The sequence below is a fragment of the Stegostoma tigrinum genome, chromosome 8, assembly GCF_030684315.1.
Source record: "Stegostoma tigrinum isolate sSteTig4 chromosome 8, sSteTig4.hap1, whole genome shotgun sequence".
NCBI lineage: Eukaryota > Metazoa > Chordata > Chondrichthyes > Orectolobiformes > Stegostomatidae > Stegostoma > Stegostoma tigrinum.
This window is the reverse complement of record NC_081361.1, coordinates 11,028,958-11,044,513: the sequence shown is the minus strand read 5'-3', so window position 1 is coordinate 11,044,513 and position 15,556 is coordinate 11,028,958. Positions and strand designations below refer to the sequence as shown.

The following is a 15,556-nucleotide window of genomic DNA, read 5'->3' as shown; positions in this document are numbered from 1 at the left end:
GCGCCTGCGCGCTACCGCCTCCTTTCCCCCGCCACCACGACGGCGCCTGCGTGCTACTTCGCCGACCCCCTTACCACCAAACAGTGCGCCTGCGCGGCAATCTTCTCCATCCCCATCCTCAACTCCCAGTCTTCTTTCCACCATCACCCTCTTCCCGTACCAATGTAGGAGGAACTTCTTCCGCATAAGCAGTTCTCTTCCTGCAAAACCAAAATATTGTGGATGCAGGTAATCTGCATCAAATGCAGAAAATGCTGGAGAATCTCTCCGGTTCTGTCAGTGTCTGTGTAGAGCGAGACTAGAGTGAATATTTTGAGTCTAATATCTTTCGTGTTCATAATTCAGTCTTAATCCTGGCCTCTTGCGCATCTCCTTCATTTCACCTTACATGACGGCAACTCCATGTATTCAACCACACGTTCCTCTACTGAAACGTTCTCAATCTCCATTAAAAAAACCAAGCTCTATTAAAACAAAAGCAAAAAGCTGACATTTCCTACCATAAACACTCACTCTAGACATATCTCTCCTACAACGATATCCATATAAAACTGAAATAGCGTTTGCTGTGAATCAGAAAGAGATGGAGGGATCACTCGACCCAAAATGTTAACTTTAATTTCTCTCCACAGATGCTGCCAGATCTGCTGAGTTTTTCCAGCCACGATTACCATATCAAGTTTTATAAGAAAGTTTCATCAGTACTCTTTTTTCCCCTCCGCAAATGCTTCCAGATGTGATGAATTTTTACTGCACTTTTTGTTTTTATTTCTGAACGAACCTTTGTTCCATCCCTTTCACCTCTACGAAACCTCCATGAAATCCTTGTTTGGCTCTGCCTCCTGTCTTTTATTTCCTTGTGCAGAGCTAAGACTCTTCCTGCATTAAAGGTTCTAAATGAATGCAAGTTGTACCTTCTACTTTGGTCTGGTACTAACACCAAGGAACAAAATCTTCGTTTTGAACAGATTCAAGGATTACTGAGCAATGGAAAAAAAATAGAAGTGACGTTTTATTGATCAGGGAGAGACACTGATTTATAAGCAAGCAATTTTTTTTGCATTGAAGGAATACAGATGGCAGTAAGCTGAGGTGGAACAACTCCTATATCAATTTAGAAATGATTATTCCCCGGAAGCATGATGATATTTTCACACAAATTTAAATTGCTTCCAGCATGTCTCTTTTTAAATGAAATCTGTGTTAATTAACGTCAATATTTTCCATAATGACCGTTATGTTCTATTTCCACTGGGACAGGAGTCGGAACTACGCAGCGAGATCCAAGCTGTCCGGCGCGTTAATACCAGATCCAGACTGGCGTTACACCAGCCATGATGTGCGGGGGGCATTGATCAGTGCTGCACAGAGGCTCCCGTTGCTATGGAGACGGCTGAGGCTAGTCCCTGCCGTATGCTGTTTTGCAGGGGTATATAGTTAACGAAGGTCCACTTGAAAGAAGATGCAGTAAAATGAAAATGCGATACTTTGATTTGAAAGAACGGATGGTCTTCATTCTTTGATGGAGGAGCACCTGTCACTGGAAATGAAGTTTGGAGAGATCTCCCCATGCACGGAACTCTTCTTATTGAGCGCCTGGATTGCCTTACCACAGGGATCAAATGAGTCAGTACGCTTTGCATCTTTCGGGGAGAGTGGGATCGCTTGCGTTTATGTCGTGCCCTGTTAGTCCTGCCGATGTCGAAAAGTGTTTTACAGACATTTAGAAATTAGTCCGAATTTTGTGATCATCAGTTAAGCAATTGCGTTCAATGCTGCTCTCAAGAAAAATCTAACACCCCCGCATCTCCCCCACCCACCCCCACACCCACCGATATAGAGATCTTTGTGGTTCCACAGTGTGGAGCTGGAGGAACACAGCAGGCCAGGCAGCATCAGAGAAGCAGGAAAGCTGACGTTTCGGGTCGGGACCCTTCTTCAGAAACGTCAGCTCTCCTGCTCCCCTGATGCTGCCTGGCCTGCTGTGTTCCTTCAGCTCCACACTATGTTATTCTCTGACTCCAGCATCGGCAGTTTTTACTGTCTCTAGAGATCTTTGTGGGTTGTTTTTGATGAAGTTTGCTGCCTAGTCTAGCGGATGATCTTTTGGCTTGCAGCAGCAGTGATGTCTGCAGGCAGAAAATTGTGAGAGATTAAACATGTTGTTTCTGCAGGTAAGTATGAATGGTGGGGTCTTGCAAAAGCAGACCATTATAGTCACAAGATTTTCTAGCAGAAGTTTATCATTAATCAGAGACTAGGTTCTGTAAAGATGGCAGTTAGCATGACCAGAAACATTCTTTCTGCAGACAAGGACATGGTAGAGATAAGGGTGTTGTAGCAGAGGCTTATTTCTGCAAACCTGACGATTCACACGTACAGCATGTCTAGCTCTCTTTAGGATAGCCAAATAAGGATTGCAGTAAAAAAGGGAATGGGGCCTTCGGCCGGCAGAAAAGGGAACAATAAACAAGGGCGGTCTGACAGGACGGTGAATGATAGGATAAGACCAATGGGAGCAGGGAGGCGTGATTCTGCAACTTATAAATTGTATAAGAATGTTTGGCATTCTTTGTGTGTGTGTGCCTGTCTAGCAGCCACCCTTTCTTGCAAGATCATACAGAATAAGATTGTCTTGTTTCCAAGGTTTTGTCTCAGGCTGAATTTGTGAGCAGGTACTGTTTCTCACACACTCCAGCTCCACACTGTGTTATCTCTGACTCCAGCATTGGCAGTTCTTACTATCTCTAGAGATCTTTGTCGGTTGTTTTTGATGAGAATTGAAGTTTGCTGCCTAGTCTAGCGGATGATCTCTTGGCTTGCAGCAGCAGTGATGTCTGCAGGCAGAAAGCGGCCAATCAAATACACTCACATCACCATCCATAAAGTTAAAAGTAGTGAATGTTTTCAATTTTAGTTTGCAGCGAGTGTAAGTTATTTTCCTATTCAACTTGTTCAGAGATGTTACTTATAGACCTCCAGAGCAGGTGGGGCTTGAAACTGAGTTTCCTCAATCTGAGGCAGGGAAAATATCCTGGCGCCACGTCAGCCCTAATGAAATAGATTATTACAATTGAATTGGTATCAGTTGGTAACATTCTTGCGGCTCGAGTTAGAAAGTTGTGGGCTCAAGTTGTATGTCAGGGCTTCAACATAAAAAAAATTAGACTGGCACTCCACTGCAGGGCTGAAGCAATCCTGCACTGTTAGAGGTGCTGCCTTTTGGCTGGGAAATTAAACCAAGGCTTCATCTGCCTTCTTGAGTAAATATCTCATGACACTGTTTTGAAGAGGAAAGTTATCTTCAGTGTACTGGGCGAAATTTATTCCCCAGGCAATATCACAAAAATAGATTATCTGGTCTTAATTATTACTTGTGGTAAAATGCTGTTTGCAGACTGGCCATCACGTTTCTTAAATGAGAGAACTAGCTACCCAAGAAAGATACCTAATGGACTGGAATGTGCACCAGGATATCTTGAGGAGCAAAAAGGTGCTACTTCAATACAAGTCAGTGTTCCTTTGAGAGAAAATCTAAAATAAAGTTTAAAAAATTATCAAAGTAAAGCATTTATCATAGTGAAATGTTAAATTTCTCCATTAATACAAAATTAGTTTTTCAAGACCAACATCTAGCTCTGAAAAAATCAGTTTTGCCCGATTCAACCACGTATAACTTTTTCAAAGAGTTTTACAGCAAAAGTAAGAACAGAAGTTCTTGTCAATTTTGTACGATTTCCCATTGCTCCCAGTCTGTGCTATCTTAAAAGTGCACTTTCTGAAATAAAATCAGTGACAGTGTCTTCTGAATTTCTGTGTTATTCTGTTTGCTTTTGGACTCAGGAGTTGCTGTCAGTTTTAAAGGACTAATGACAGTGTATACAGAGTTTTGCTGTCATTACTACAATGATATTCAAGCTAAAGTTGTCATGAGGGGAACCCAGAAGCCAATTACTGTAAACATAGGCCCACAAAGAGCATTGTGATTTTTTTTAGTTCAGTAGATGAAGTGAACTAAAACATTAGACGGAATGCTCCCTTCTTGTCTTTACAATAATGCCACAGGAGATTTTTACATCCACTCGAGACTAAGACAGAAGGAAGAGTTTTAAATTTCATCTAAAAGATGGCTCCTTTGACAGCACAACAATCCTCAGTACAGAACTGGAGTGTTAGTCCAGAACTTGTGCTGACATTTTTGGCATAGAACTTGACCCTGTGATTATCTGACTACGAGGGGAGTGCACCCACTGAGCCACTGCTGATACCTGGCTATGGATCAGGAGCTGGCACAGTTAGGAGTGATTAGTTTTGTTGAATAATTTAAATGTTGAAGGATTGTTCTTTGATTAACAAATTAACATTTTAATGTATTTTTAAACTTTTGTTATTTTGTTAGGTAAAAAAATCATTAAAAATGGACCCAGATAGCGAAAAAGAATTAACAGAGCCTGACAGTGATGACATAGAAAGCAGTGAAGATCTCGAATTTGAAAACAGGAACAACTTTCTTACCAGTGTGCTAACAGGAGATTCTGAGAAACTACGCAAGTGTTTTGAAATTGTGGATGATCCAAACCTCGAGATAGCAAAAGGATGGCTAAATATATGTGATGACTTTGGCAGAAATGCACTCTTTGCAGCCTCTATGTTGGGACATCATGAAGTTATTCCTGAGTTGGTGACACAAGGAGCAAGGGTCAATGAGAAAACCAATAGAGGTACTTCCTTCCACTGGTTTCTCCATATTTGTAGTTGCTGGAAGAATTTTTATTTGCAGTAAGAAATTTTTATCTTTGGTTGAATTGTTACCAAATTTGTACAATTACAATTAAGATACATACAGGTATTGTACTAAATGAGAGTTCTCATCTAGTAAGAATGTAAAGGAATAAACCATTCAGAATACATATGGACCAGTTCATTTAAACTGGGATCTGTCACATTTTTTTGTCTATCCTGCCTACAGAGTAAATGTATAATAAAGACAGAGTAGGCACAACCATCATTTTCTGTTGAACTGTGTCACCAGTAATTGCCTAGATAACTGACTGTCTTACAACTTTATGTTTGACATTTTGTTCCCTGCTTGCAGGTTACACTCCCTTACATTGTGCTGCTGCCTGGGGGAAAGTAGACAGCCTTAAAACTTTGGTGGCCTTTGGTGCCAATGTTCAAGAAACTAACTTTAGAGGTGAAAAAGCACGAGACATAGCTAGTCGATATTCAAAGACTGACTGCATGGAGTTTTTAGATTGGGCAGGTGAGAAATTACAAGATTGTTTCATCACTTTATAGCAATCCTCAGTTATTTATAGTTTTGTGCAGTGCATGGTGTTATGGACCAGGCTGGCCCCCGCCGCTGCCTCAAAATATTTAATGAAGGTAGCCTGTACCCTAACTTTTCCTTATTTTAAAGGCAGATGTGAAGTGCATGTTCCAGGTCAGATGAAACTAGTCAAACCACTGGGCCTTTAGCAAAACCAAATTTAGTTAAACGCTACAGTTGAAACATAAACAAAAGAAAGCGGAATTTAGAGTAATTTAACCATTGAAAACCCTCACTGACCTGATTCTGCAACTTAACTAATTAACTGTTCCAATTTGGCAACATCTCATAAACATACCCCTTGGCAAAAGGTAAGTTCAAACTCATTCTTACAGGCAGGAAGGAACAACATCCAGAGAGATTTCAAAGAAAGTCAGGAACTCTTTACTGAACATCTTATGTCTGTTACAACTAAAAACAACTAGAAAAAAACCTGAACTGGAAGAACTGGCCACTCCCCCTCCATTGTTAACAGTTACTCCCGAGACTCTTCGGTGCTTCTGCCTTTGCAACCTCTCTTCAAAGCAAAACCAAGGACAAAATAGCCTTTTTAAGGAGATAGCATTACCACAATGGAGTGGGATGGATCCCACTGGATAATATGCAGTATGCTATGACTAAGAAGGCGATGGCCTAGTGGTATTATCGCTGGACTGTTAATCCAGAAACCCAGATAATGTTCTGGGGACCTAGGTTTGAATCCCACCATGGCAGATGATGGAATTTTAATTCAATAAAGTATCTGGAATTAAGGATCTAATGATGATCATGAATCCATTGCTGATTGTTTGGGGTAAAACCTATCTGGGTTCACGAATGCTGTTTAGGCAAGGAAATCTGCCATTCTGGCCTACATGTGACTGCAGATTCAATGTGATTGACTGTTAACTGTCCTCTGGGCAATTAGGGATGGGCAATAAATGCTGCCTGGTCAGCAACACCCTCATCCTGTGAGTGAATGAATGAAGGAAAAAAAAACTTCAAGTAAATCTTATCTATATTTCCAACGGGCAGGTAATGCCTAGTGGTATTATCACTGGACTTTAACCCAGAGATATTGGTAGGTTGTAGGTTCAAATCACGCCATGGCAGATGGTAGAACTTTAATTGAATAATAATCTTGAATTAAAAGCCAAACAGTGAACATGAAACCACTCCCAAGTGGTGAAAATCCCACCTGGATTACAAATACCCTTTCGGGAGGGAAACTGCATCTTTTCCTGATCTTGCCTAAATGTGATTCCAAATCCACAGTAATATGGGTGATACTTAACTGCTTTCTGAAATGGCGTGGCAAGCTGCTCATTTGTAGCAATTGTTGGGAATTCTCAAAAATGAAACAATGATTGACACAGGCACTAGAAACAACAATGGCAAACATAGCCCTGTCAATCCTGCATGGGCTCCTTACTCACATTTTGGGGCTGGTGCCAAAAATGGGAGAACTACATCATAGACTAATCAAGCATCAGCCTGACAGAGTCTGACTCACGGAATCATACTTTACAGACATTGACCTGGACGCCATTATTACTGGATTGGCACGACAGATTCAGCAGAGTTGATATACTGTCAGGAGTGAGTTGCTTTTGAAGTCCTCAAAATGGACTCTGGACACGGTGAAGTCTCATGGCACCAAGTCAAACAGTGGCAAGGAAACTACATATCATACTCCCTTTGTTGATGAATAAGTGTTCTTCTATATTGAATGACATAGTGGGCAAAGTATTGCAAGAAGAATCATGCAGTTTTGTTTTTCACTTTTTAACTGCAGGGGCCAAACTGATTTTGGAGTTATATATTACTAATATTCAGGAAACTGTTGCCGATCTTGAAAAGTCACAGGGCAAGCTGTCAAAGCAAGATAAGGTAAGCTCCATCATTCTTGGGTTCAGAGTTGAGGACTGCCCTCTGTCTGTTTCTTTGTTGTGGAGTTAATATCTATTGGGTTCTTGGTTTTCAAAGACTTCTGTCATCTTCTAGACTGCTTTTACAAATGCTTGCCGTACAAAATTGGAATGGCTGAGTTCAGTACAGAATGCGACAAAACAGGATTTCGAAGACCAAAAGAATAATTTGATGACAACTCTGGAACCAATCATTGCCAAACTTACATCACGTGAGTACAAACACAAACCCACTGTGAACTCCTTGACGTTTGTAGATTTTAACCATCCCTGCAGCTGATGCACTGTTTTTACACGAGTCACAAGCTTTTACCAAAGGTAATGAGGTAAAAATAGGAATAAATAAAAAGTAAGAGGGGTGACTTTGCGAGGTTTTCATATTTTAAAACTTTAACACTTCTTCAGAAGTGCAAAATCAGGCTAACAATATAAATCATTCTGTGCTATTTGATGTAGATGCAGCACACTGCAACCTCAAAGCATTGCCACCAGCCTTCTCATTATTCAAAGGGGAACATTGCAGTTCATTTTCCTTTGTCACACACTTGCGTTCATTACTATCAGCCAACGCTCCCACTATTTACTTTAAGATTAAGTAAAAAAAAGTGTAGAAAAATAATCCAGAAGTTAAAGCTGGAGCTGCTTTTAAATTTCATTCCAAATATTCACTGGGTCACAAAAGAGGTTTAATAATTTAAACCACATGGCCCATTCAGTCTAATTTTTCCTTGAATGCCCACTTTACTGTTTATTATATTGGCTTTGTATTTGATGAATTCCAGGTCATAGACTGTAGCTCACTTTCTGCTATCCTGTTCCACTATTTGTACAAAGAAAGATTTTTTATTGTGTTTGCATAAACAGCATCAGGAGAGGTCCTAACATTTTTGGGTCCCCTAATGCTGGGTTACATTACAGTGGTGGGATTCATCGTAATTTTTGTTTTACTTTTTCAGTCAACTACTGTTTTTATTTGTTTTTAAACCAATTTCAGGCTCACATCCTTAAATTAGAATGTAATCTTTGATGTTGAAATTTATCAAAAACATTTGGAATTGTAAGTATATCTTGTTTCTGCAACCAATTGGTAATGTCACCTTTCAAACAATTCTGCAGTTGGTCAGGCAAATGTTACTTTTGTTGAAGTGTCTGGTCATTTATTAGATTATTTTCAATTTATATGTTCCCATTTTGTTGTCAAATATCTTTAAGTATTAAATGTCTGTTGGGATCCAGAACATTGATTCATTTCTCTAAAAAAGAATAAAGATTGAAGACTGTAGAAACAATTTCCATCTATAAGGTGTCTTTTGTGCTCACAAGATATCACAAAGCTGTTTTGAACTGTATCATTGTGTCATAGGCACACACAAACAGCAGCGAGATAAATGACAGTTAACCTGTTTTTGATGTTATTGCTTCAGAAAGAAATGTTTTACAGCACATGGAATAAATACAAGTTGGAGGAAATCAGATGTTTGAGAATACAATGGGATTCTGTCAACACTGAAAATACATGGGTGTGGCAGTAGACCTGGCCGCAAAATCAATTCACAGGGATGACCAATTACAGGAAAAACATTCCTTTGTAAATAGCAGTGAAAGCAAATCATGAGGATCTGCTTGTCCAACTATAGGCTGGATCTCCATAGGACCATAAGAGCATAAGTAATAGGAGTGGAAATAAGGCCATTCAGCCCATCCGGTCCACTCCGCAATTTAAATCATGGCTGATGGGCATTTCAACTCCGCTTCCCTGCACTCTCCCCGTAGCCCTTGATTCCTTCTGAGATCAAGAATTTGTCGATCTCTGCCTTGAAGGCATCCAACGTTCCGGCCTCCACTGCCATCCGTGGCAATGAATTCCACAAGCCCATCACTCTCTGGCTGAAGAAATGTCGTCTCATTTCAGTTTTAAATTTAGCCCCTCTAATTTTAAGGCTGTGCCCACGCGTCCTAGTCTCCACGCCTAACGGAAACAACTTCCTAGCGTCCACCCCTTCTAAACCATATATTATCTTGTAAGTTTCTATTAGATCTCCCCTCAACCTTCTAAACTCTAATGAGTACAATCCCAGGATCCTTAGCCGTTCATCATATGTTAAACCTACCATTCCAGAGATCATTCGTGTGAATCTCCACTGGACACGCTCCAGGGCTAGTATGTCCTTCCTGAGGTGTGGGGCCCAAAATTGGACACAGTATTCCAAATGGGGCCTAACTAGAGCTTTATAAAGCCTCAGAAGCACATCGCTGCTTTTATATTCCAACCGTCTTGAGATAAATGACAACATTACATTCGCTTTCTTAATCACGGACTCTACCTGCAAGTTAACCTTTAGAGAATCCTGGACCAACACTCCCAGATCCCTTTGTACTTCTGCTTTGCGAATTTTCTCACCATTTAGAAAATAGTCCATGCCTGTATTCTTTTTTCCAAAGTGCAAAACCTCACATTTACTCACATTGAATTTCATCAGCCATTTCCTGGACCACTCTCCTAAACTGTCTATATCTTTCTGCAGCTTCCCCACCTCTTCAGGACTACCTGCCTGTCCACCTATCTTTGTATCATCGGCAAACTTCACCAGAATGCCCCCAGTCCCTTCATCCAAGTAATTAATGTATAAGGTGAACAGCTGCGGCCCCAACACTGAACCCTGCGGGACACCACTCGTCACCGGTTGCCATTCCGAAAAAGAGCCTTTTATCCCAACTCTCTGCCTTCTGTCAGACAGCCAATCCTCAATCTAAGCCAGGAACTCACCTCGAACACCATGGGCCCTCACCTTGCTCAGCAGCCTCCTGTGGGGCACCGTATCAAAGGCCTTTTGGAAGTCTAGATAGATAACATCTACTGGGTTTCCCTGGTCTAACATACTTGTTACCTCTTCAAAGAATTCTAACAGGTTTGTCAGGCATGACCTCCCCTTACTAAACCCATGCTGACTTGTTCTAATCTGACCCTGCACTTCCAGGAATTTAGAAATCCCATCCTTGACAATGGATTCTAGAATTTTACCAACTACCGAGGTTAGGCTAATCGGCCTATAATTTTCCATCTTTTGCCTTGATACTTTTTTAAACAGGGGGGTTACAACAGCAATTTTCCAATCATCTGGGACTTTCCCTGACTCCCGTGACTTGTGAAAGATCATGACCAAAGCCTCCGCCATTTCCTCAGCCACCTCCCTCAGAATTCTAGGATGTAGCCCATCGGGGCCGGGAGATTTATCAATTTTTAGACCTTTTAGCTTTTCTAGCACTTTTTCTTTTGTAATGCCTGCCATACTCAACTCTGCCCTGGCTCTCCCTAATTGTTGGCATGCTACTCACGTCTTCCACTGTGAAGATTGACGCAAAGTACATATTAAGGTCTTCAGCTATTTCCTTATCTCCCATCACTAGCCTTCCAGCATCAATTTGGAGTGGTCCAATATCTACTTTTGCCTCTCGTTTGTTTCTTATGTATTGAAAGAAGCTTTTGCTATCATTTCTAATATTACTAGCTAGCCTACCTTCATATATGATCCTCTCCTTCCTTATTGCTCTCTTTGTTATCCTCTGTTTGTTTTGTAGCCTTCCCAATCTTCTGATTTCCCAGTGGTCTTGGCCACTTTATTGGCTGTCTCTTTTTCTTTGATATATTTCCTGACTTCCTTTGTTAGCCATGGCTGTCTAATCCCACCCCGATAACCTTTCTTTTCTTTGGAATGAACCTCTGTACTATGTCCTCAATTACACCCAGAAACTCCTGCCATTATTGGTCTACTGTCTTCCCCGCTAGGCTCTGCTTCCAGTTGATTTTCGTCAATTCCTCTCTCATGCCCCTGTAATTACCTTTATTTAACTGTAATACATTACATCCGATGTTGCCTTCTCTCTTTCAAACTGCAGACTGAACTCTACCATATTATGATCGCTGCCTCCTAAGTGTTCCCTTACTTTAAGGTCTTTTATAAAGTCTGGCTCATTACGTAGCACTAAGTCCAGAATAGCCTGCTCCCTTGTGGGCTCCATCACAAGCTGTTCCAAAAAGCCATCCTGCAAACATTCCTTGAATTCCTTTTCTTTGGATCCACCGGCAATGTTATTCACCCAATCCACCTGCATATTGAAGTCCCCCATGATCACCGTGACCTTGCCTTTCTGACATGCCCTATCTATTTCTCTTGCGTCCCTGGTCCTGATCACTGTTAGGAGGTCTGTACATAACTCCCATTACAGTTTTTTTGCCTTTGTGGTTCCTCAATTCCACCCACACAGACTCCACATCTTCTGACCCTGTGTCATTCAGTGCCGTAGATTTAATTTCATTCTTAACTAACAAGGCAACCCCACCCCCTCGGCCCACCTCCCTGTCTTTTCGATATGTTGTGAATCCTTGGATGTTTAACTGCCAGTCCTGAACTCCCTGCAATCATGTCTCTGTGACGCCTACCAATTCATAATCATTCAAGAGGATTTGTGCTGTTAATTCATCTACTTTGTTGCGAATACTACGAATACTGCATTTAGATAAAGTGCCTTGATGCTAACTTTCTTGACATTATTAGAGAGGTTGGAAATTCCAAGATGTCTTAAGCTATCCTTCCTTTTTGCTGTATTCCTAGTCTGTCTCGAGCTTAAATCCACCTGTACACATGCTATCCTGTTGCTTACCTTTCCATTTAACTCCATACTCCCTGTCTCTCCAGCACGGTGGCTCAGTGGTTAGCACTGTAGCCTCACAGTGCCAGGGACCCAGCTTCGATTCCAGCCTCAGGCCACTGTCTGTGTGGAGTTTGCACATTCTCCCCATGTTTGCATGGGTTTCCTCCGGGTGCTCCGTTTTCCTCCCACAGTCCAAAGATGTGCAGGCTAGGTGGATCGGCCATGCTAAATTGCCTGTAGTGTACAGGGGTGTGTGGGTTATAAGGGGATAGGTCTGGGTGGGATGCTCCAAGTGGACTTGTTGGGCCAAACGGCCTGTTTCCACACCGTAGGGGATCTAAGAAAAAAGGCATTCGTGAACCAGATCTCCTATGCTTGATGCTGATAGGCTCATGAGGAGGACAAGCTGGTGATCAGAGGAATGAGATTACTGGCAACAATCAGCAAAGCCAGAAAAAGTGGGGTTTGGAACATGGAGCATTCTCCATGTCAACACTTTAACCAATCAAGCAGTGCAGAGTCAGCTCTAATACAGTATGTTTTCCCCTCACATCTTGTGAACTGTCCTCATGAGTGCAAGAGAAGAAGCTTTGACAAAATGTGTCATTTTTCAGAAAAATGTAGTTCTGTACAATCACTTAATAAGTTTGTTTGGTGGTAATGAAGGAGTTAGGTAAACTGAAAAAGGTAGCCCCACAAAATCAGAAATAGTCGTCAAGACATTGCATGAGATGTCTGGAAAAAAATTACATACATTTTGAACCTAGGGTTTTGTGCTGTTTAGGACCAATGAAAACATCAGAAACAAATATCCTGGAGTATTGTCCGATTACCTCTGTTTTGATAGATGGTGAAGTTTGAGAAGAAGTTCAGGGAAAAGATACATAAAATTTTATTTCAGAAAAATTACATCAATTGTTTATTGTGTAATAATTTATGTATAACGTGTGGAAGGCTTGTTTTTGGGTTCTTAATCCACACTTGCTTTCTGAACTACCCTTGTTTCCGCTTAGCCATAGAAAATGCTGCCGGACTAATTTTTTGTAGTTATTTCAGACAAGGCAACTAATCAGGATAATTTATTTTAGAAAGCTACCTCACTCTATTTTAGGTGCTCAACTGGAGAAACTGAAAATAATTCCTGAGAAACAGAATAGCAAACTGGAAAACTGTTGGAGGAAGATTCTCAGGTTTTTTCATATATAGCTTACCCGAGAACAAATGTTCTTGTAAAGGACAATAGATCAGATATTCAAAGCTAGAATACAGGCTAGAGAAATGTCAGTTTTTACAAATAAACCTTGATATATTTGTGCTACAAACTGTGCCAAAACAGGAATATGATGATGGACCCAGTAAGGCCTGCATGTGCTGGAAACTAGAGTCAATAAATGTGGAGCTGGAAAAGCACAGCAGGTCAGACAAGTATCCATGAAGCAGGGAAGTCAACATTTCAGGCAAATATTGCTTTCATGTAATGATTATTGACCCTTCTTAATATGTTTAATCAATTTATAAATCACAGCATAGTAAGTATTATATTTACTGAAATGTAGATGGATTTCTGTTAGTACTGGCTAGTTAATACACTTTGAAATACTTTGTCATTTAAGTTTTCTGAAGCACATACATTTTTATTTTTAATATGGGATCCCTACGGAAGTCAGTCATAAAATCTAAATTTTAAGAAGGTCTAAAGTTATTAAAAAGACATGTGGGAACATATTTACTTTGTACCTTTTAGTGGTTAAAGAGTGCTGTGATGCTAGTTAGTTCTTTATAATATACAAGCAGATGGAATCAAAACTGAATGAAGCTGTTGCTGATTGTTTATATTTCTTTTCAGAAGCCCCACAGCCCTCAAAACCCTCTAAACCATGAGAGGATCTTTACAGTTGGCTTAATACCACAAACAAAAGGGAAGATTTCAGAGCTACTAGATTTTAGAACTTTTTCAACATGTACTACTTCATGGTTTCAGTGTTATATTGCATTTGATTTGATTGTTTAATGTGGGAAATCTAATTTTTTTAATTAGTTAAATTACAGGAAATATTTCTGATCAATTAATTGATGTTGATGTTAACAAGGCTGATATCCACAAACTGACCAATGTTTAATAGTTGTACCCATCTTATTGTTTTATGCTTCAAGTGAAATAATTAGAAATACCCTCCATGTTTCATTCACATGTGACATTAAGTTCCACTCAAGTCACAGCACCAATGAAAATCTGCTTGGTTAATATCAGAGCACAATAAATTACTACATCCAATTAGCTTATCATCATGTATCCATCCAGAGCAACCTAACTCTCCCCCAGCTTCTGCTGCAGCTAATTGCGTCAGAGACAGTTCCATGATTTTTATCTAAACCTGATGTTCAAAGTCTATTCCAAGCATCGATTAAACTCTCTAAACAACCTCCTACATGTTTTCTTCATTGGTCAGATCACACCTTGGATATTGTAACAAGTTCAGATTGCTGAGTAAAGTAATGTACAATTTGAATACAGTAATATTCAAGAACAGTGCATTTTTTCTACATATCTTTCTGTATACAATATTTTGATACTTGCATGCATTAGATTAGAAACTTAAGGTCACTCCAGAGCATCTTTTATTATGCTACAATTTTTTTCTCCTTCTCCCAGTTTGTCAGTAGTGGCTCTCATATGGACACTGGTTGCCATTAAGGTGCACATCATTAATAGATGGAGATGTTAATAGCAATGAATTAACAACTGCTTGCCATTAACGGTGGATTGTACAGTGTTCACTACTGGTGTACCCTGAAACTTTGGCAAAAAATATTGAAAAGTGGTACAAAAAACATTCTGATGCCCTTTTTTCTGTCATAAGATGGATAGTCAAAATATAACATTTAAAGACTGTCTTGATAAATACAGATATAACATCCTTATGGTCGAAATATACTACTAAACAGTCGACTGATTTTGCAAAGACTATTGAAACTTTCCAGCAGAAAACCTACTCTTAGATTTTACAACTGATTACAAAAATGTATTTCCACACATGAATCAATCATTACTATGTCACAGCTTTCTGTGAATTATCATTTTTTGCACTGAATTTTGTGGTCAGTAGCAAATGAATGCTTCTCAGCTTTCAAAGCATTTGTTCCCAGCCTTAGGCTTTTGATGGACTGTTGCACTGGAAGTTCCAGTCAGCCTGCCATCCTTAAAGTGCTCTGCCCTCTGCAGGACACCTGGATTGCATGAACGTAACAATCGTTCATAGATAACAAGGTGTAGAGCTGGATGAACACAGCAGGCCAAGCAGCATCAGAGGAACAGGAAACCTGACATTTTGGGCCTAGACCCTTCTTCAGAAATGGCCTGAAACGTCAGCTTTCCCGCTCCTCTGATACTGCTTGGCCTGTTGTGTTCATCCAGTTCTACGCCTTGTTATCTCATATTCTCTAGCATCTGCAGTTCCTATTATCTCTATAACAATCGTTCATCTGCTTAACCAATTAGATTGCAGTATTATGACTAAGTAACAGTTTTGACCAGAAGGTATCGGTTGTAATACGTCAAATTGGGTCAAGAAAGTAAAATAAAATTATAAGAAGGTGACTGGTTCGCTACTGTGTCTGTGCCCACTCTGCAAGAACACTTCAGCTAGTCCCACTTCCCACCCTTTCT

The 15,556-nt window shown here is 40.3% G+C and overlaps 1 protein-coding gene across 3 annotated transcripts; it reads left to right on the top strand.

Moving 5' to 3' along the window:
* The first annotated feature begins 119 nt into the window (after window positions 1–119).
* ankrd45 (ankyrin repeat domain 45) lies at window positions 120–15,216 on the top strand. Of its 3 annotated transcripts, XM_048539537.2 has the most exons (7): window positions 120–228; window positions 1,261–1,626; window positions 4,400–4,721; window positions 5,096–5,263; window positions 7,104–7,198; window positions 7,313–7,448; window positions 13,736–15,216. In XM_048539537.2, the coding sequence occupies exons 3-7, from the start codon at window positions 4,418–4,420 to the stop codon at window positions 13,768–13,770; spliced, it is 738 nt and encodes a 245-aa protein (XP_048395494.1). In that variant the 5' UTR covers window positions 120–228; window positions 1,261–1,626; window positions 4,400–4,417; the 3' UTR covers window positions 13,771–15,216. The 3 variants fall into 3 exon arrangements, with proteins under 3 accessions (XP_048395494.1, XP_048395493.1, XP_048395496.1); XM_048539536.2 differs by lacking the exons at window positions 120–228; window positions 1,261–1,626 and adding an exon at window positions 2,102–2,174; XM_048539539.2 differs by lacking the exons at window positions 120–228; window positions 1,261–1,626 and adding an exon at window positions 3,405–3,510.
* Window positions 15,217–15,556: the final 340 nt, after the last annotated feature.